Source organism: Capricornis sumatraensis, chromosome 1 (assembly GCF_032405125.1).
Source record: "Capricornis sumatraensis isolate serow.1 chromosome 1, serow.2, whole genome shotgun sequence".
In the NCBI taxonomy this organism is placed as follows: Eukaryota; Metazoa; Chordata; class Mammalia; order Artiodactyla; family Bovidae; genus Capricornis; species Capricornis sumatraensis.
Window position 1 is genome coordinate 249,627,118 of NC_091069.1, and position 22,970 is coordinate 249,650,087.

Below are 22,970 nucleotides of genomic sequence, written 5' to 3' on the forward strand. Positions count from 1 at the left end.
TACGGTTCCTGGGACATGACAAGCACTCGGAAAGTTCCATATGGAAACTGAACAAGCTCCACGCAATCGAGAGCCTCAGCAGGGCAGCATGCAAGACAGTCTGTCCTCTCCTCCTTCAGAATAGCAGCGCCCAGTTCTCAAATTACCATCTTCTGCCACCTCACAAGCCACACAATGAGCCAAAATTACAAATCTTTGCAAGTTTTCCTGACAACTTTTACACATATCCAAAATCTATACACTGGTAACTCATTTAATGAGTTATTAAGGGATGTTCAAATAATGTACTCGTGAGGAAGATTGATTCAACACAGTATTTAGAATTTTCTGAGCTCTCTAATCCAGAATCTCAAGAAGAGAAACGTTCAGGTCACCAGCACAGACGGCTGGAACTCCTCAGACTACAGTGTATTTCCTACATTGCTTTCTGGCTAGAGCAGCAGGCTGAGTCACTGCAATGGCAATCCCATGGCCCACGGGGCCTAAAACTTTTCTATCTGGCCCTTTGGGGAAAGCTTGCCAAGCCCTGCTTTAAAGCCTAAAAAGAAAACAAGCCAGTCTTTCTTTTCTAGATTTTAAAAGGCTAAGTTAATACCTAGGTGGTGACTGAAGTGTGGGGCAAACCCCAGATAATACGTCTAGTTGAAATTCTTCCACTGACTGCGTTTAACTTTAAAGTGACAAAAACACAAACTGACAACTATCTCTAAAATTTCACGCTTGGTCATCATCAGCTCCATCCCAAAGAAGCTAGAATGGAGCAAACGTAACCGCCACAGCACCACTTGACCTCCTGCTACTGTCAGGACATCTCACTGAAGACCAGAGAGCGCTCCCAGGTCACAGCACCACTTAGTAAACAACAAACCCTGAACCACTCACTGGTTCTCATGTAAATGCTTTCTGTACCAACCTTTCTACTCCAACCAAAAGTACTGTAAATAATGTATCAAATTTCCAACCATCAGGTCAAAAGAGACTTTCTCTTCAATTCACTTCTCTGGTTGGTGGTGTTCAGTCGCCCAGTCATGTCTGACTCTTTGCAACCCCATGGACACCAGGCCTCCCTGTCCTTCACTATCTCCTGGAATTTGCTCAAACTCACGTCCACTGAGTCGATGATACCATCTAACCATCTCGTCCTCTGTCACCCCCTTCTCCTCCTGCCCTCAATCTTTCCCAGCATCAGAATCTTTTCCAATGAGTCAGCTCTTCAACATCAGGTGGCCAAAGTATTGGAGCTTCAGTTTCAGTTCTTCCAATGAATATTCAAGGTTGATTTCCTTTAAGATTGACCAGTTTGATCTCCTTGCAGTCCAAGGGACTCTCAAGAGTCTTTTCCAACACCACAGTTCAAAAGCATCAGTTCTCCAGTGCTCAGCGTTCTTTATGGTCCAACTCTCACATCCATACATGACTACTGGAAAAACCATAGCTTTGACTATACAGACTTTTATTAGTAAAGTGATGTCTCTGCTTTTTAATACACTGTCTAGGTTTATCATAGTTTTTCTTCCAAGGAGCAAGTGTCTTTTAATTTCATGGCTGCAGTCACTATCCACAGTGACTTTGGAGCCCCAGAAAATAAAGTCTGTCATTGTTTCCACTGTTTCCCCATCTATTTGTCATGAAGAGATGCGACTGGATGACACGATCTTACTCTTCTGGTACTTCAGTATTAAAAGGAAATGTAGTTTCCCAAAGTACTGCAATACTGGGAGTCATTTTTCTTTCAATGACAAAAAAAAAGTAGGCAAATTCTGTTTTCTCCCATGAACCTAAGCAGAAGATAGGTTACAAATTTCCTTGTCTCCAGAGTCTCGAGATTGAGACACATCCCCCATTGATAGTGAAAGGACTGAAAGTAAAGCTAAGATAAAGGATGAGTAAACCTGCATACTACAAAAGTAACTCTTCTCCAGTGAAAAGGCCCTCTCTCCATCTGAAGCAGCAGGCCTGCACCAGTGAGCTACACAGGCTGTCCCAGGAAGAGGCCCGCGAGCCCTCCAGACAGTCTGCCGTCCAAGGCTGAATCACCAGAAGTCAAGGTGATGCAACTGAACTACCTTATTCTTCACTGTAAAAGAAATGGTAACCTGTAACCTGGAAGCAACAAAGAACACACACACCCAGGATTTCCAAACAAACCAGCCATAAAAACAAACCAGAAGGCATGACACATCAGTCATCCAAAACTGACTAAAATCTAAAGTAGCCAAATTAGCACCATCAAATAATTCTAAGGATCAGAGAGCAATAAACTTCTTAGAAAAGGCTGCATATGTTATGTGAGAAAGAAGTCAGACTGAATGACAGACAGAAACTCATAGTTGGAGGCCGATCGGTTTTTAAAGAGGAACATAGTGACTGATTAGTGACACGCTGGTTTGACTTGGTGCCCCACTTCAGTCAGGCTGAGCCTAAAAATTTTGTTGTTTAGTAGCTCAGTCATGTCTGACTCTGTGATCCCATAGTCTGCAGCACACTGGCTTCCCTGTCCTTCACCATCTCCCAGAGTTTGCTCAAACTCATGTCCTTTGAGTCGATGATGCCATCCAACCACCTCTTCCTCTGTTGCCCCCTTCTCCTCCTGCCCTCAATCTTTCTCAGCATCAGGATCTTTTCCAATGAGTCAGGTCCTCCCATCAGGCAGCCAAAGTACTGGAGCTTCAGTTTCAGCATCAGTCCTTCCAGTGAATATTCAGTGTTGATTTCCTTTAGGTATTTTTACTCAAGTACCTGTACAATACATCATGAGAAATGCTGGGCTGGAGGAAGCACAAGTTGGAATCAAGATTGCCAGGAGAAATATCAATACCTCAGATATGCAGATGACACCACCGTTATGGCAGAAAGTGAAGAAAAACTAAAGAGCCTCTTGATGAAAGTGAAAAAGGAGAGTGAGAAAGTTGGCTTAAAGCTCAACATTCAGAAAACTAAGATCATGGCATCCAGTCCCATCACCTCATGGCAACCAGATGGGAAAACAGTGGTAGACTTTATTTTTCTGGGCTCCAACATCACTGCAGATGGTGACTGTGGCGATGAAGTTAAATGATGCTTACTCCTTGGAAGGAAAGTTATGACCAACCTAGACAGCATATTAAAAAGCAGAGACGTTACTTTGCCAACAAAAGTCTGCCTAGTCAAGGCTATGCTTTTTCCAGTGGTCATGTATGCATGAGAGAGTTGAACAATAAAGAAGGCTGAACACCGAAGAATTGATGCTTTTGAACTGTGGTGTTAGAGAAGACTCTTGAGAGTCCCTTGGACTACAAGGAGATCCAACCAGTCCATCCTAAAGGAGATCAGTCCTAGGTGTTCATTGGTGGGACTGATTTCAAAGCTGAAACTCCAATCCTTTGGCCACCTGATGCAAAGAGCTGACTCATTTGAAAAGACCCTGATGCTGGAAAAGACTGAGGGCAGGAGGAGAAGGGGACGACAGAGGAAGAGAGAGGGTTGGACGGCATCACCAACTCAATGGAAATGGGTTTGGGTGGACTCCGGGAGTTGGTGATGGACAGAGAAGCCTGGTGCGCTGCAGTTCATGGGGTCGCAAAGAGTCAGACATGACTGAGTGACTGAACTGAATTGAACTATGTGACATAGAAGCCACACAAAAAGAATGACACCCACCTCCCTGGTAAAAAAGCAAATCCCCTTAGTGAACTCCATCTGAACTCAGACTTCGGAGAGGTGGGACCACTATCCTCACCTGATGTGGGAGCGAGGTGTGAATCTCCACAGACCTTGACAACATACGTGTGGACCCCACCAATCCTACTCTCTGCATCTGTACCAGCAGCAGCCGACTACTTTGATGGTCCCCACCACCATGAAAAGTTTGGCTGGATTGGTCTGTAAGTCTCAAATAAATTTTCACGGCTGTGTCCCCAAATACTGTCACAATCTGTTTATCTATTCTCTAGCTGACAGAGGTTTCATTACTTTGCTACTGTGTGCTGTGACGTTTCTACACACCTGTCATGGGGTTTATGGGCTGCACTTTCGCTGGAGTAGGTATGCAGAAGTGGATTTTCCATCCCCATCCCGGGCACATGCACATACAGCTAACAGATTCAGCCCCACCGTTTCATCTCCCTCCCACCCACAGAGCAGACAGGACTCATGTCCTCCCCAAAGCTCAGAATTGCTAGACTCAGACTGCCTTCACTGAGATGGAATGAAAAGGCATCTCATCATGGTTATGATTTGCTCTGAGGCTGAGGTCAAGGATTTGCTCCACGTTCATGAAGTTCAGCACGTCCTCTGTGAGGGACTGACCACCTCCTCTACCCCAAAGTGCACTGTTATTTACCTTTTTCTTACTGAGAAAGCCAAATACAGGCTTGTTTCTTTCTTAGTAAGTGTTTGTCTATTTATTTTTGGCGCTGATGGGTCTTCATTACTGCATGGACTCTTCTCTAGTCGCAGTGACTGGAGGCTACTCTCTAGTTGCGGTGCGCAGGCTTCTCAATGTGGCGGCCTCTCCTGCTGCAGAGCACAGGCCCTAGGGCGCACAGGCCTCAGCAACTGCAGCTCACAGGCTCAGCAGTGGTGGCTCCTGGGCACTCACAGGCTCAGCAGTGGTGGCTCCTAGGCACTCACGGGCTCAGCAGTGGTGGCTCCTGGGCACTCACGGGCTCAGCAGTGGTGGCTCCTGGGCACTCAAGGGCTCAGCAGTGGTGGCTCCTGGGCACTCACGGGCTCAGCAGTGGTGGCTCCTGGGCACTCAAGGGCTCAGCAGTGGTGGCTCCTGGGCACTCACGGGCTCAGCTGTGGAGCACGGCCTTAGTTGCTTTGGGGCATGCAGGATCTTCCCTGATCAGGGATTGAACACAAGTCTTCTGAACGGGCAAGCAAATTCTTTACCACTGAGCCACCAGGGAAGCCCTGCTTGTTTCTTTAATATACATAGAATGATCAAACTTGATAGGCTAAAACCCTATAAATGCCTTTCAAAAGAACTGAGGTTATACCCAGCATTGGTTACCAGGCTCTAATGTAGTTCTCAACAAATAGTAAACATTTTTGTGGCTGAAAGCTCTGCTGCCTAGATAATAATATATATTAGTTCCAGACCCGAAATGTTGGAGATAAACTTTTCAGAAGTTGGTTAACCTTTGTTAATATCTGGAAATGCTGACTCCAAATTAAGGAGTTTGAATATATTTAAGTTTTGTCTTTAAAACGTACCTTCCTCTTCAAAACATTTAACTATTAACCAACATCATGATAAATTATTTATAATGTCCTTAATGATAACTTTTCCACCATCCCATATTACTAAGGTTTTGACTAGAAAACCATTTAGAAACCTATCATGTTTGAAGATTCTTTTCAGTTGGCATCAAGCCACTCCGAAGTGAAGAGGTTTCAGGCCACCCGAATGCACAGTAACACACTGTATAACTTCTAACAATAAACAAGTATGACCATAACCCAGAAAGGGAGTTTTTGCCTCTCATTTGCTCATTCAGCAACATTCACTGAGCACCTCTGTGTACCAGGCCTTGAGGACACACAGCCTGTGCTGTCCAGAAGCTTACAGTGAACGGAAGAAGACGACAAAGCACTGAACACACCCTGACATGTGTGCTCAGAGCTCCCTCACTAAGCTCAGTGCCCTAAACTCAGTTCTAAAATATTTTTACTGTTTTAAGACATTTTATGGAAAAGCCTCCAGAATCACCTTCCAAGAAGTACAGCCTGCATTCTGATTATCCCAGGTCAGTCCTTTCCCATTTGGAGGCTGGGCGTCTACAGGCAAAGTCAGCCCGTTGGTCCTGATGGTGAGTCCTCACTGGCTGAGGCTCCGATCTGCGGGGCTGGCACAGCCACTTGGAGCTGCCCCTACTCGACATGCAGTAGGACCGGTCTGGTCACACAGCGGGCATGGGTCTTCCTGCAGCGCTCACAAGCTGGTTCTGCACCACAGGACCTGACAGACGTCCCAAGTGGGGCTTCTCCCTCACTAAACTGTTGGTAACAACTGGGCAGCCCACAGCTGGGGGTATAAACCAATAGTAACTGCAAGCAGGGGGAGGAAGTACCCCACCCCCAGAGGAATTTCTCTAAAGCCCACTCTGCAGAGCTGCTGCCCTTCCTGACCTCACATGCTGTACGCTCAGGGGCCCCTGCATGGTGAAGCACGCTGTGTCAGTGACCAATGCTGCTACAGAATAAACCTACTTCATGGAGCCGAACCCCAGGTCCGGTGGTGGGCGGGGGGAGGGTGTGCATACCTTATGGAGAACTAAGCAGTGGCTGAATTATGGAGAACCCATCCCTGCCACTGCCCTCCAGCTCACCCCCCAGGACTTCCCTTTCTCCATCTTCCTGCTCATCCCCCAGTGGGCCCCTCTCCCCAGCGGGGACTTTACCCAACCCATTCAATGACACTCTCAGCAGGTCTGGCTCCCACACTGACCCTAAGAAGCAAAGAGAACAAGAGCTCAGAAAGCTTCCTGTGGCTTGTGTCAACAGGACTGGTAAAATCATAATAAAGTTTGGGTAATAAGAAAGTTGTGTATATAAGACTCCAGGAAGAGTTTAAAAGGCTGGAAGTAACCCTAATTCCTAAAATCCAGATCTCCAATGTGAAACACAAAACGAGTTTTTCCAGCTCTTACTGAGCATCAAGGAGAACGCCAGCGCCAGTGTCATGTGACTCCAGTGGGAAAACAAGACGCAACCAGGAGTCTCTGAGGGTCCACTGTGACAGACCCAGGGCCAGCATGACGCCTAGGGGCCCTCAGCAATCCCAAGCCCAGGGCACAACCCTGAACGCAACAGCCCAGACTCTGCCTGTGCTGGGCACTCTGCGTGCCAGGCTGATGCCCCATGGCTGGAGATGGAAGGGTGAGGGCTGATGCTGGTGAGGATGGGGAAATTCCAGACACTTCACACCCTGAGGGCCGGCTGCATGAGGAAGAGGTGGGCAGGATCTGTCCCCCACCCAGTGGCTCATCACCACCTGCCAGAATTCACTTCCCCAGCCTCGGCAGACAGAGTCTGGCCTCGGGCCGGCCTGGGGCTGCCCACAGTCCTATTAAGTGGCCACATGGTGCAGACACCAAAGAGGCTGATGAGGATGTAAAACTTATCAACAGAGAACATAGTCCTGGTTGGTGTAGCAAGAAGGTTATCCCCTTGGAGGTACAGACGCCGAGGCTTAAACGATACAGCCAACAGCAACCCCGCCACCCTGCTGCACGAGCACCTGGAGAAGCCCCAGGGCCCACTGGTGTCCAACCACCAGATGTCATCGGAAGTTTCTAGACTTGGAGAGTTTAACAAGGGTCTTCCAAAAATAAAGGCAGATAAACTGGAGCTAGTGAGAAAGTAAATGGCCTGAGAGGACATAACATTGAAAGAACTCACAGAGGCCAAGTCACAACAACGTCCCATTTGTCACCAAAGAGGGGGCCCTGGGGACAGTCAAGTCTGTTATACGGCCACTGACCCCCAGGGCCCATGGGGACTTCAAGAGAAGCAAAAGGAACACAGTGCCATGAACCAGCCCTTCATCCCAGGAAGATGCGCCATGTCATGGAAAATTCAAAGCCACCCAGGTCCTAGCAGAGCTGGCCAATACAAACCCCAGGGTCCTATGGACAGTGGTCAGAGCACAGCTGGGAGAACGCAGGCTGAGAAGGAGCCAGTGGGGAGGGAGAACTCGGAGATGCCAAAGCAAGAGACGACAACTAACTGAGCAAAGTCCCAGAGAGCAACTAAGCAAAAGGACAGCTAGTGAAAGCCCCCCAATCCCACAAGGCCACATGAGAGAACTGCTGGTGAGGCGGGTAAAGAGTGAGGCAGCGAGGTGGGTAAGCATAGGCCACGACCCTCAGTTTTCCCTGGGAAGCAGACAGGAAAGCACCTGCTGGGACCCCCACACCTGTGCTGCAGAGAAATAAGGGACAGATGAGGGCTGCACGGCGCTCAGGACCAGGGGAGGGTGAACTGATGCATGACTGCATCTGGAAACCTTCTCCTCCAGCACCACGGCAACCAGGAAGGGAGCAGGTGACAGCTGGTCCAAGGTCAGTACTCAGGAGATGGCCGGGAGGGGCCTGGGGCTGCTGACAGAGCAAGGGAAACCCTGACACGCCTCACTAGCGGATGCAAGTGAGCCGGGCGGCCAACAGAGTGACTGGAGGAGAGAGACAGTGCGGAGCGGGAGTCTCGGCAAGGTTTGGAGGCAACAGGAGGAAGGAGCTGAACGCGACAGCAGTACGTGTCTGAGGACCGAGATGGAGCTGCCCACCTCGTAGGCTGACAATGTGCACAAGGACAAAGTCCAGGACCCTCTGCACGCTGTTATAACAACGAACGTGGGTCATGACATATCTGCCCAAATCCACACATGGACCACAGCTGCATGTACGCTATGGTCTCTGGGCAATTACGACGCATCAAGGCAGGTTCAGACTTGGTAAAAAAATTCTCGTGAGTCATGTTGATAATTGGGAGAGCCATGCATGGGGAGCAGGGGTAGAGGTTTATGGGGAAGTGTTGTATATTCCTCTCAATCTTGTTGTGAAAGTAAAAACTTGCTCTAAATAATTTTTTTTTAATCCCCATCTCTGGCTCTGAGGTACCCAAGCTGCTGAAAAGGAGCAGCCTTTGATCACGAAGGTGGAAAGGAAAGTAAAATCCCCAAGAAAAAGGCAAGATGCAGTCAAGTCGAGGAGAGGTCACAAAGCAAAGGAAGTGCTTGCGGAACGAGAGGTCCTAGTTCAGAGCACTCGGGGCTGGACTTCAACAGCGATGCAGGACGAGGGTGACAGTGTGCATATCAGGAGGCAGCTGGAGACAGCCAAGCGGGGGACCTGCTTCAGGGACCCCAAGAGGGCTCGAGGCTGACAGCTGCTCACGCTGCGCTCAGGAGTCAGAAGGAAGCCTGTCAAGTAAGCAAGCAAACGTCTCTGCAGGCAGTCCTCCCACCTCCCGCTGCGGTGGACAGGAGCCCATCAGGACGAAGAGGCAGAGGGCTCCATGCCAGATACAGAGAGGCGAGAAGAACCCCAGGCACCACACCACGCCACAGCAACTGGAGCAGGGGCTTGGCTGGCCCCACAAACGCTGACCGTGTACAGACACAGAAGGAGGAGACAGCAGAATGACAGACAACAAATCATAAAGAAAAAGACAACCCAACAGAAAATGGGCAACAGGCATTCATGGAAAAAAACTCATGCTATGAACATGTGAGGAGAGTCGCACCCTCCCTGGTAAGTTAAACCTAAAGACAGAAACAGAGATAACATGAGTGTTCTCTACAGGAACAGAACCATGAAGAACTGACGAGGGAGTGGGAAGACAGAGCTCTGTGTGTGTGTGTGCAACTGTGCACTCTGGTGACCCATGGGGCAGCGCTTCATAAAACTGAATGTGCATGTCCTTTATCTCAAACACTGCACTTCTGGGAAAACTCTTCAAAGAACTCTCACACAAGTTAGCAAGGACATGTTTGCCAAAGATTTTCACTTTAACATTACGTTTGTAGAGTAAAACATGAAAATAACATACATGTCCATCCATAGTGAGAACATAATTCAAATGTTACATTTCCTTTGATGCAAAATACTCACAAGGGTAAGATCCACATACAGCTTATAAAAATACATACACCACGAGGTAAGTTACATGTCACGTTGTACTACATGTACTGCTCACGTACATAAACATACTTAGATGGACCTGAGAGCTTTGCTCCAGAGAAGACCGAGTCAATACACCCGCCCTCTCGCTGTCTCTGATGCAGCTATAAACTCTGGACAGAATACAAGGAGCAGCTAGGTTAGGCCCCAGAAAAGGAAACAGAAGCAGGTGGATTGTGAAGACCGTAACTGGTAAGAACCACCAAACCTGCAGTTCACCACTCAGCCCCCAAGCCCAGGGTGGCCCTGACCCACGCGGAGCATGTCAGGAGAAGCCCAGGGCTCAAGCTCGAGGAGATGAGGGGGAGCACGACCAGGCAGGTGGTGGGAGCCCTCGGGTAACTCAGACTCTGTGGGAAGGGAATTGTCCTCACCGCCCAAAGGAACTGGGATCCTCTGCACTCCAGCACTTGCCCTGGGTGTGGGCACAGTGCAGGAACGTGACACCTCAGGACACAGAGAACCAGCCTTTTGGGGGAAGGACTAAAAAGGGGGTCCTGGGAACAAACAAGCACCAAGACGTCATGGAGAGTTAGGAGCTCAGGAATGTGACCACACGAGGTCACCTATAGACTCCAGGCCTCATCCCAGCTATGCATGTGTGGATCTGATCATAAGCAGCACGTACTAGACTCTGAGAACTAAAATATCACATCATCCGGGTCTCGGACAGGGACACACGTGAGGGGCAGACCCAACAGCTCTGCCAAGGCTTCTTAAAAGTGGGACTGATGGGAGTGGTTGGGATTTGGTGGTTTAGCAGCCAGGACTCAGCACTTTCACTGCCATGGCCCAGGTTCAATCCCTGGTCAGGGAACTGTGATCCTGTAAGCCACATAATGTGGCTAAAACCACAACAACAACAAAAAAATGGAACTGACATGGAAGTCATAAACAGAGAAGGCTGGTCAGAACTTGTGAGCTGACCCCAACCAGGCTGGCTGGCTGCTGAAACAAAACATCAACATTTCCCATAAGATTTAAGCAAGACTCAGAACCTCAAAACATAATATCCAAATGTCCAGGATACAATCCAAAAATTACTCAGCTTATAAAGAAATAGGAAAAGTCCCAACTCAGTGGAACAAGAGAATCAAAACATACCAAAGCCAAGATGACACAGATATGAAAAGTACTTGACAAAGCCTTAAAGAAGTTATTATTTAAAGTGCTCCAAGAAGTAAAAGCAAACACCCGAAATAAACGGTGCAGTAGCAGAATCCGAAAATGGATCAAGGTTTCCTATCCTAACCCCTGCGGCCGACACGTAACACCCTGGTCATGTTAAGCCAGGCTTCCCTGTATCTCAACAGTAAAGAACCTGCCTGCCAGTGCAGAAGACGGGGGTTCAATCCCTGGATCGTGAAGATTCCCTGGAAAAAGAAATGGCAACCCACTCCAGTATTCTTGCCTGGGAAATCCCATGGACAGAGGAGCCTGGCAGACTCCAAAAGAGTCAGACATGACTTAGCAACTAACCCACAACAACAACGTGTTAAGTTACCTGGTCCAGGCAGTGAGACTCGGCAGATACAACTGAGGTCACTGATCAGCTGGCTCTGAGTTAATCAAAAAGGAGTTTATTCAGCTATGCCAAATGTAAACCTATGACCCCATCGAAAGCAGAGTGTTTTCTCTGGCTGGTAGAAGAAGAAATCGAAGAAGTTTCAAAGTATAAGAAAGATTCAGGGAGTTGCTGTGATCTGAAGATGGGGTGGGGGTCAGGTGATAAGAAATTCAATCACCCCTGGAAGCTAAACGTGGCCCCACCTGACAGCCAGCAAGGAGGCAGGGACCAGACTCCTGTGAACACAAGGAACTGGGTTCCTCCAGCAACCTGAATCGGAGAAGGCAATGCCACCCCACTCCAGTATTCTTGCCTGGAAAATCCCATGGACGGAGGAGCCTGGTGGGCTGCAGTCCATGGGGTCGCAAAGAGTTGGATACGACAGAGCGACTTCACTTTCACTTTTCACTTTCATGCAATGGAGAAGGTAATGGCAACACACTCCAGTGTTTTTTGCTGGAGAATCCCAGGGATGGCAGAGCCTGGTGGGCTGCCGGCTATGGGATCGCACAGAGTCGGACACGACTGACGCGACTTAGCAGCAGCAGCAGCAGCAGCAACCTGAATGCACGTGGAAGCAGACTCCCACCCAGAACCTCTGGAAAGAGACCCAACTGGACCATCCCTGATTTGGGCCTCGTGAGGCCCTGTTGGGATACCAAGCAAGCCAACTCAAACCTCTGACCTACAGAGGTGTTGTTTCAACCACTCAGTGCGTAGTAACTTGTTACACACAAGTGGAAAGTGAGTCCAGGTTCTGGCCCCTGGAAATGGGGTGCTGCCACAGCCATCACCTAGTCTAAAGTTCGCCCATGACAGCATCTGGGACTCACTAATTGCCCTGAGGTGGGAAGATTCCTTTTGCTTATATTATTTTTCTAAAACAGTATCAAATAGAGAGTGTCTCCCTTAATTCTCCAGGAAATTTGTTTCTTCTATTTTTTAAAGCTATAGCGAAATTAACTGTTTGCTCGAAAAAGAGGCCCAATCAGCAAATTCTAACTCGTATGCAAATAAACGTGAACTTTTCAATACTAGCCACCGTACACTTTGAGTTTGGTACACTGTCCGGGCTTCAGGTCCCCTAGAAGCTGCAGTATGGTGTCCAGGAGCACTCGACTCGAGTTAACCAGGAATTCACGGCCACTGGCTATGGCAGCTACATCTGCAACAGAAAGAGGACACAGAGCGTCAAAATCACCGCTACTTCAAAACCTAGAGAAGTCTGTCCAAGACAGAGCAGTGTTGCTGTCTTTCTTCTAACATACCTAGTGAACACAGAATAGTTAGCCACAGAGCCAGCAGCCAGAACAGGGTAACTGGGAAGCATGGCAGTTACTGAGAAGGTGAGCAATGCTCACTGTGATTAGCAAAGGGCTGGGTAGCGGAACAGAGCACTGGGTCTACATACAGCTGCAGTCTGGCCACAGCACAGCAAGTGGACACCAGGCTCCAGAATACTGGATAAACAGCTATGAGTGGTTGGGGTCCAAACAGAGGGTAGGGGCTGATGACTTTATCTGGGACCAAGGACATTAAAATACACTTTCAACCCTAGGGGTGAAATCCTGATGACTTTAAACTAGAATACCAAACTGAAATCATGAGGTCAAGAGAGACCAGGACAAAAACTGATTACAAGAAAATTTTTTTGTATAAATTGTACATACCATTGTGGGTCAGCAAGTGTCACCTTTATTCATGCTTGAGGTCCCACAGAACCAAGAAGGAAACCAGACCAAGTCATCACCCTGCCTCCCCAGGGACACTGTGGAGCTAACACTGGCTCCGTCACACTCCCAGATACCTACAAGGACACGTCAGTAATCCAGAATATTTATGTATGTGCTGGTATGATTTTTCCTTGGCTAGGTCTAACAATAAAGCATGATTCAGAGAGACTGAAATTCCTAACCCACATGAGCCGGTCTGGCTGGAGGAGACAGGGCAGCAGCACCCGCAGGCTTCTTCTGGCCTCACCGATGCACTTCCAGTTAAGCGTGGTGTTCACTTGATGGTTCTGACAAGACCCTCTACAAGTTTAAGGAACTGTTCTTCTATTTTTCATTTGCTAATAACTATCAAGAATGGAGTATAAATTCTATCACTGACTTGCTCTGTCTTTGACTAACTGTAATCTAATAGCAGAATATAAATTCATCTATGTTAGCAGGCCAACCCTATAGAACCAGATCCTGGACATTCCTGATCAAACGAGAATATTGTTCCCATTTCTGCTTGGTATTCCAGCAATTTTTGCCTCATAATTGCCTCATGCTATTTAATTTGGAATATAATTTCATGACAGCGATAACTTTACTGAAGACAGGACCCTTCACTGATACAAATGTAATCTTATTTGTTCAATGAGTTTGAACCTGATGACTATATTTTCTATCACAGGAAACACTCTAGATTTACCAAAGAAATACCTGGGGGGAAATGAAGCATTGGGCATCATAAACTCAAAGTCATTTTAAGTAAGTTTTTGGAGATGACATTCTTCATATTAAAAAAGGAAACACATTCTAGCTGCCTACTTTAGTAGTTTCCAGAGATGGCTTGCCAACAAACCATGCCTCTGGTCTGCAGGCCTTGTGTTGTTCCTAACTTGTGTATGAACCAGAATGCAACCCACCTGCTGCACAACTTTCAAGGCAAGACAGAAAGAACCTGGCAGCTTGCCAGTTGCTCTAGGAGCCCTGATTGCTAGGAAAGAAATCTAACTCTTGCCGAAATGCAACTACGTTCAAGTATACCATGGAGAGGCCCGAGACTCCACAAGGAGAGGAGGAGTCCTGCTCACCCCCAGCTATTCTACCCACAGCAATGTGAGTCAGCTGAGGTCCCAGTCAGGGCAGAGCAGCAGCAGATCCTCCCTGCCAAGTCCAGAGCAAACTGCAAGTTCTCTAGAGAAATAAATGACTGCTATTGTTTAATGACAAGGTTTGGGGGCAGCTGGTTACACAGCAATAGATAACAGAAACATCACTAACATGTCACTGAAGAAAAAAGTTACAGAGCAAAACGTACACTGTACCAGAGCAAACAACACCACCCAACAAGACACAGCCACTTTACTGGTGAGTGAGGTTCCTTCCCACATATCCAGTATTGTAAGGGTGAAGGCCAGTCTTCCCTTTCACTAAACACAGATGAAGGAGCAACTATGAAGTAAAATGAAAGTGAAAGTGAAGTCACTCAGCCGTGTCCGACTCTTTTCAACCCCATGGACTGTAGCCTACCAGGCTCCTCCGTCCCTGGGATTTTCCAGGCAAGAGTGCTGGAGTGGGTTGCCGTTTCCTTCTCCAGGGGATCTTCCCAACCCAGGGATTGAACCCAGGTCTCCGGCATTGCAGGCAGACGCTTTACCATCTGAGCCACCAGGGAAATAAATGTCAACAAATTTCTATACTGACAGCTCCGCTAATTATCAGCCTATCTGGGATACTCATGAGTTAGCCCTAGGACTGTGAAGGATTGCTGGTTTAATTTTCTGTTAAACTGCACATTTTTTTCTCCTCTAGGTTCATTTTTCTTCAAAGTTTATAGGTATTTCTAGAAGTTACCATAGTAATTATATAATTTAAGAAATGAAACTAGTGTGAATTACATATGCTGATAAAAAATGCAAAAAGTTGAAGGGTATTATGTTTGATACTTTTGCTTTACCTTGTAATTATTTTGTCTTATTTTTTACAATAGGAATCATAACAAGGTACTGACATAATAATAGTAACACAGATCAATGGTAGAAGTGAGAGTCCAGAAATAAACAGTCAAATTTGTGATTAACTGATTTTCAAGAATGGGATCAAGACAACTGAATGGAGAAAGGATAAAAGAATAATCTTCAACAAATGGTGCTGGGACAACTGGATAGCCACATGCAAAGAAAAAAGACTGAACCCCTACCTTATACCATACATAAAAATTAACCCAAAATGGATCAAAGAGCCAAATATGTGAGCTAAAACTATAAAACTCTTAGAAGAAAACACAGGGGTAAATCTTCATATTCTTGAATGAAGCCAATGACTTCTTATATATGACAACAAAAAAGCAAGTAACTAAAGAAAAAATTACACTGGATATCATCAAAAAGTACCACTTTTGTGCTTCAAAGGACACTACCAAGAAAGCGAAAAGACAACTACAGAATGACAGGAAAGGTTTGTAAATAATATACCTGATAAGGGACTGGTATCTAGAATATACAAAGAATTCTAACTCAATGATAAAAAGACAAATGACTTAATTTTGAAATGTGCAAAGGACTCAAACAGACATTTCGCCAAAGAAGAGATACAAACGGCCAACAAATGCACGAAAATATGCTCAACCTGCTTCACGGGGTCAGATACATCTCCACCACGGAAGAGTGTGTGTTCAGACTGTTAGGGCGCCCAGTCACAGAGAAATCAAGGGCCAGGCCTATGCTGGCAGAGCTCCACTGTCAGCCAGGTGCTATAACCTGTTGACCCACCATGAATTAAAGAGCTCCAAGCAGAACCCCCAACTTTCCAACAGCCCATCTACAAGTGTAATTCCTGTCTTTCAATTTGTTCAGATTCCTTCCCTTAACACTCAACTGCACTCTCAGGAAAGACAGACTCGCAGCACCTTCCATTTCTCCCAATCTCTAACTGTTACTCTGAGACCATCATCACCCCTGCTCTCTGGACACAGCTCCTGCAAAGTTTAACAGATAGGCATTTATTTTGTAAATGAAATGGATAAAGAAAAGGCACTACAGAAGGAAAATTTTAGAGTCCTAGAAAACTCTCCTACACACAAATTACAACCAATCTGAATATTATTTGCCCATACTATGTATGATTCAAGAAACAATCGCAAAATTAACTATAATCCCAGAACCCCTATCAGTGAAAGGTTCTATTGTTGTGTCCAACTCTTTGCAGCATACTAGGTGCTTCCCTGTCCTTCACCATCTCCTGGGTTTGCTCACTCATGTCCATTGAGTTGATGCCGCCATCCAACCATCTCATCCTCTGTTGCCCCCTTCTCCTCCTGTCCTCAATCTCACAGTCCTCCTCTTACATTCCTTTAATCTGGAAAACTCTAAGACTGACTGTGCTTAAGTGAAAGAGGACAGTGAAAAAGCTGGCTTAAAGCTCAACATTCAGGAAACAAAGATCATGGCATCCGGTCCCATCACTTCATGGCAAGTAGATGGGGCAACAGTGGAAACAGTGGTTGACTTTATTTTGGGAGGCTCCAAAATAACTGCAGATGATGATTGCAGCCACGAAATTCAAAGATGCTTACTCCTTGGAAGGAAAGTTATGACCAACCTAGACAGCATATTAAAGAGCCGAGACATTACTTTTCCAACAAAGGTCCATCTAGTCAAGGCTATGGTTTTTCCAGTGGTCATGTATGGATGTGAGAGTTGGACTATAAAGAAAGCTGAGCACCAAAGAATTGATGCTTTTGAACTGTGGTGTTGGAGAAGACTCCTGAGAGTCCCTTGGACTGCAAGAAGATCCAACCAGTCCATCCTAAAGGAGATCAGTCCTGGGTGTTCACTGGAAGGACTGATGTTGAAGCTGAAACTCCAATCCTTTGGCCACCTGATGCAAAGAGCTGACTCGTTTGAAAAGACCATGATACTGGAAAAGATTGAAGGCAGGAGGAGAAGGGGACAACAGAGAATGAGATGGTTGGATGGCATCACTGATTCAATGGCCATGAGTTTGGGTGAACTCTGGGAGTTGGTAATGGACAGGGAAGCCTGGTGTGCTATGGTTCATGGGGTTGCAAAAGAGTTGGACACAACTGAGCAACTGAAATGAACTGAACTGAACTGACTATGCTTATCTTTTAACTGAGCCAGCTACAAAAGGGACATGAGTTTCAAGGAAACACTCCAATTCCACAAAACAGCTTCTTATCTTGGTCACACTCTGTCAACTGAAGGAAGGGCATTATCTAAGGAGAGATTACAAAGTATCCCCAATTATCCAAGACAAACCATTGAAAGACAATGTCTGTGATTAACTGGATATTGTAGATAACAGGTATCAAATTCTCCTGAATTAGCAAGACCTCTATATAGATAGACAACATCAAACATGTCAGATTCACGCCCAGGGGACACAGAAACCAAAACAGTTTTCAGCATCTCAAAATAGCTCTCTGCATTTACCTCTAACATCCCAGATTATCATAAACTTTATATGTACAAGACAGGTTAAGGCCATGATACAGGGCAGTGGTTCTCAAAGTGGCAAGGGAGCACAATTTTGCCGCCAAGAGACACCTGGCAACCACTGGAGACACTCTTGGCTGTCACCCCAGGGGCTGCTCCTGGACTCTCAGGGCAGAGTGCAGGGATGTTCCTAAACCCTACAGTGCAAAGAACACCCCCAAACAGAGCATTTACTGCTGAGGCTGAGAAACACTGCTCTCGGGACAGTTACTCAAGGATATGGCACACAGTGAAGGCCAACTGGCCCTCAGAGACCATCACCTGATCCCAGACGCAAGGCTCACAGCCTCGTTTCTCAGAGCACCCGCAGTCCAGGGCTGGGGCAGACCTTAATCTTCATCTGGGGGCCTAAGCCTCTCTTTTCAGAAGACGAAGCTGGGGGTCACAGTGTAAAGAGCACAGGGCTGGTCAGTGGTGGAAGAGGAACTGGACTCTGCTCCCCCATGTCAGTGCAAGCACGTGAGGGTGGGAACCAGGAGGCAGAAGCACAGAGGGGCCAGGAGCAGCGCTGGTCACTGACACTGGGGCGCGCTGCTATAAGCTCTGGGCGACTATTATATCCATGACAGATAAGCTGGATCCAGTCCTGCCACAAATTATCAACAATCAAAGAAGTAATTTAGGGGAGTTCTCTGGCAGCCTAGTAGTTAGGATTCGGCACTCTCACTGCTGGGCCCGGGTCCTCCCTGGTTGGGGAACTAAGATCCCACAGGCTGTGAGGCGTGGAAATAAAAAGAAATTTTAATTCGTTAATCATTACCTAAGGGCTTCCCTGGTGGCTCAGTGGTGAAGAATCCGCCTGCCAGTGCAGGAGAAGTGATTTCAATCTCTGGGTCAGGAAGATCCCCTGGAAAAGAAACTGGCAACCCACTCCAGTATTCTTGCCTGGGAAACCCCATGGACAGAGGAGCCTGGTGGGCTACAGTCTATAGGGTCACAAAAGAGTTGGACAGAACTTTGAGACTAAACAACAACAATCATTACATAACACTGTTTGAATGAATAAACCCAGAATTTAGAGACAAGGAATGCAATTATAACTTCCAAACAGTCAAAAAGTAGAAAAGGTAGTCAGAAAAATAAGTTTTCCATTTGTAAGCTACACAAATTAACCTTCACAGGGTCGCGATAACAATTTGCCATCTCCTTTTAAGTTCTATATGTGTCCACTTATAAAAGTTGTAGAAAACAATTGCATACCCTGTGTTAAACAGGACCCTGGGTTACAATGTGCTACCACTTACCCATAGCTCAGTAACATGCACAACAACGTGTAAGGTACTGAGCAGGCATTATAAAAATAACGAAGAAAATAAAGTCCAGAGAACTGATATCCCAGGAAGTGGACTAGCTGGGCCTAAAAATCCACACTCTGTATTACTATTAATCTATTATTAACAACAGTGACTATGGATAAGAAAAATTCACTAATTTCACAGTTTAAACCAATCTCTGACAGCCAGCTTTTGCTTAGGACACAGTAAACTGAAAAGAGTGACACCTCCATTCTTTAAAAAGAGGCAGGCAGATAATTTGAAAAATCACAACTTATCCTGAACACATCAGAGTTGAGGATGCAGAATCAACCGACTGACAGGAAAAAATAGGAAAAGGCAGGGGCTGCAAGGAGAAATGACAGGCCAGCACCTGCTCCCCAAGGGTGGACACTGGACACCAGACAGGCCAGCCAGGAAAATTCAGCTAAAAAGCGCAGCAAACTGCCAGACAAGCAGCTGGTTGGTGCTGATGGTGGGCGGAGGGGCTGGCTGCAAAAGAAAGGTGGTGGTGGGGAGACAAGAGGGAGGAAATGGAACTTTTCCACATCTTCACTGTGGTGGTAACGTGACTGCATGCATTTGTCAAAACTTGCAGGATTCCAACAAGGTGAAAAATAAAGCTGTAAGGCGAGTTTCCCACAGGTAAGTTTAGAGGGCAGAAATCTATCTGACAGCTAACCGAGGCATCTGCTAGTGGAACAGTCTTGGTGTCTGAGACACGGAAGGCCCCGAGGCCTCGGGGGAGCAGCAGTAAACACCAACACAAGTGCGTAAAAGTTGCATCACGTTCATCAGCCTGTAAGTGGAATGCAGACATGCCCACTTATGACTCTTCGTGAGAGCTCCTAAGTGAGCCACTCCAGGTAGGGAAAAACAAAGCCAGGTTGAGCCTGTCAGCTGAGCAACAGGCTGGCTTTACCCACTGGCCCATGACCTCACCACTGCACACCAGCTGGCAATTGAAGCAATTCAAAATCACAACTCAGCAGAATGGAAAGTCACACACATCACAGACTTTTGGAGTCACTTGCAAACAGCAGAAAATCTAATCATCAAATTTGCAAGCATTAAACATTCTGCTAAAAAAGAGACCCCAGGGACTTCCCTGGTGGTCCAGTGGCTAAGACTCCGCACTCCCAATTCGGATGATCCAAGTTCCACCCATGATCAGGGAACTAAATCTCACACACTGCAACTAAAGATCCCACGTGCCACCAAATAAATAAACTAAGACCTGGGGCAGCCAAATACCCAAGTATTTATTTAAAGAAGTGCCAGGAGCGGCATGAGGAGTCCCGCCCATGGCAAAGGTCATGAGGTTAAGGGGCCTGACAGGCAAAGGCGAGTCGGGCCTTAAGGGAGCCTCGCTGGATCTGCTCGTGCATCTGCCCCAAAAACCAGGGTTTGCCTGCCTTGCTGCATTATGCCTTCCATCTACACTTCTGACATTATGGGGGGCTATCCCCCACCACCTCTCTCTGTAAAGGAGTTAACTTAGGACTCCAGTTAATAAATCTCCTGGGTGTGGTCCAAAAACTCCTCTGATAGCTCTCTAGCCTGCCTACAGGATTATCCGGCCACATGTGATTGTTTACAGCCTCCCAACCGTGAGAGGCACAAGATGCTTTAAACTTTCTAAAAACAGATTCTTTGGAGAAGTTAGAAAATTATTAGTATAATATTAGCGAGTTAGTTAGAAATTATGTTGGTGAGGGGTTTCATTGCTGAGTTAATGAGTGCCACCAGGCCTCCATATCCTTAGGCACCTGGGAGTATGTTAATCAATGTAATTGGAATGTAGAAAAAGAAATATAGTACTTTTGATGTTAGCAATACTAGACTTTTTGAGTTAATGAATTTTCTCTTTTGTTATAGATCACTGTACTCCTCTTTCTTTGCTATAAATCACTGTGTCCTTGCTATCTAAAAATGTAACTTCTTCACTATCTTAAGACTAAATAGATCTTAAGGGGAACAAGTTTTCTGATCGATTAACCTTTATCAATAGAAAGAAAGGTGTAAAATGTTGATCGGTCTCCAGACCAGAAGATATTGTAAAACAAATGTAAGACCCTTGTAAGAACAAAGATATGCTGAGAACACATTTATCTCTATGTACAACTAAAAGTATAAAAGTGGATTTGGAAAATAAAGAAATGGACCAGTTCCTGGAAAGACTGGATTCCCCCCATGTGGTCTTTACTCGTTCTCTTCTTTTCTGGCTGAATTCCCATCTGGAGCATGGAGGCTCGCCATGTCTACTTACTTGCCCTGGCTTCTAAGACCCATGCGAGAGGGAGCCCAAGGCGGGGCACCCTCCGCTATTCAAGCGGGCGCCGGTGGCCTACGTAGGTGGTGCAAACTCCTTGTCTTGGAGTTTTATTGGTTTCCCACGTAAACCAAGTTATTCAGCCTCTTTTCTCTACTTATTTTCCTACTACACTCTTTCTAATCTCCCTCCATATCTTTAATTAAGCAATTAATTCCTCAGATGCCGACGCCATCTCTGCTTCAAATTCCCTGGATCCACCAGTGCTGGACCCCGGCAAATGAGAAAAGATATCTTATAGAAATTTTAGAAGGGGGAGCAGTGCAAGCCTCAACCAGCTGAAGAGGCTATGATGAAAGTGCATGAGGCCGTCCTCCACCAGACAAAGGCCAAATCAAGATTGGACAACACCTGGGTCTCAACATCTGCCCATGAAGAATATCACCAGCTCTTAAAGGCTTATGAAGAAATTGTCTACATGAGATCTACTGCCTTAGGATTTCAGTAGATAAAGAAAAATAACATCTCCCCTCTATTTAAAAGCAGAGAATCACCCTAAGAGGAGCATAGCATACAGCAGATGAAAGAACAATGTAAAAAAGTAAGTCATAGCACTATAGCTATTTCACTGACTTCAGAACAAAGGGCCTTAATACTCACTAGGATATACCACGTTCCACTATATTAGCATTAATTATTTAGTCATCTGGCTTTATCCTTTACAGCAGTTTTGCCGTTAGAACTCTATCTAATCGTAACTATAATCTTTGGGGGAAACTCATTCAAGAGACAATTTAGATGTTTTGGAATTCTTTAATTACAACAGCACGTCGATGGACGTGAGTTTGAGTGAACTCCAGGAGTTGGTGATGGACAGGGAGGCCTGGCGTGCTGCAATTCATGGGGTCGTAAAGAGTTGGACACGACTGAGCGACCAAACTGAACTGAATTACAACAGCAAAACAAGAGCAAGAGCCTACCTGAAGCTCTGCTTAAGGCTTTTACTTTAGGCGGATATAAGTAGATGACGATGATGCCAAGCAACAAGTAGCTAAACACACAGTTTTGACTTCTGTCAACATACAGAACTGAACAGAACATGCAGCGCCACCCTGCTTCCTAAGGTGAGCGGCTCACACTCACTGATGCCTTCTTATCAGAACCACCCAGGTGATGCTCCACCACACACACCCGGTCCGACCCCATCCACTGAGTCAGCGTCTCCAGGGCAGGAGCCCATCTGAACCAGAGGTGCTCATGCGCACACACCCTGACTGTGATTACTGCTCTGGAATACATTCCGGAAAGTCACTATGTTCACAGGGAATTACTCACTTGTTACGATTCCGGCCAAAGCAAAAACAAATTGATTTTCATCAGAATCCAGCTCCTTAACATCCCCATCCAGTGACTTCACAAAACTCTCCATTGTTTGACCAGTGATGTTGAAAAACTTCAAAGCTTTATCCTGAAAGTTTAGAAATGAGAACGTCACAACCTTTCAGGGCTACCAGCAGGAAAACACTTTCAAAGTGAAGGACACAGAAAACTCCAGTTTTAATTACAGAAGCAGTATTTTAAAATCTGTTCCCTCGTTAAAACTTCCTGTTGAAAAGATCAAGAAAAAAAGAGGTTTGGGGCATATAGAAAAATTACCTTGAAGACTGATATAGTAGTAGTTAGTAGTAGTTAAGTCGCTAAGTTGTATCCAACTCTTGTAACCCCATGGACTGTAGCCTGCCAGGCTCCTCTGTCCATGGGATTCTCTAGGCAAGAATACTGGAGCGGGTTGCCATTTCCTTCTCCAGGGGATCTTCCCGACCCAGGAATCGAACCTGGGTCTCCTGCATTGCAGGCAGATTTTTTAACCGGCTGAGCTACAAGGGAAGCCCATACATATGGGAAACAGTTCAAATTTATACAATGACAGAAGTACTTGGACAAGTTCACCCAAAAA

General features: G+C 46.3%; 1 protein-coding gene across 2 annotated transcripts in view; it reads right to left on the bottom strand.

The window, feature by feature from the left end:
- Positions 1-22,970, bottom strand: part of HSF2BP (heat shock transcription factor 2 binding protein) — an 85,034-nt gene that overhangs the window by 35,911 nt on the left and 26,153 nt on the right. For both annotated transcript variants that reach the window (XM_068981051.1, XM_068981059.1), the window contains exons 6-7: positions 22,349-22,481; positions 12,283-12,400 (exon numbers count right to left, since the gene is read on the bottom strand). In XM_068981051.1, the coding sequence (XP_068837152.1) occupies positions 12,283-12,400; positions 22,349-22,481 (251 nt within the window). The remainder of the gene's footprint in view (positions 1-12,282; positions 12,401-22,348; positions 22,482-22,970) is intronic.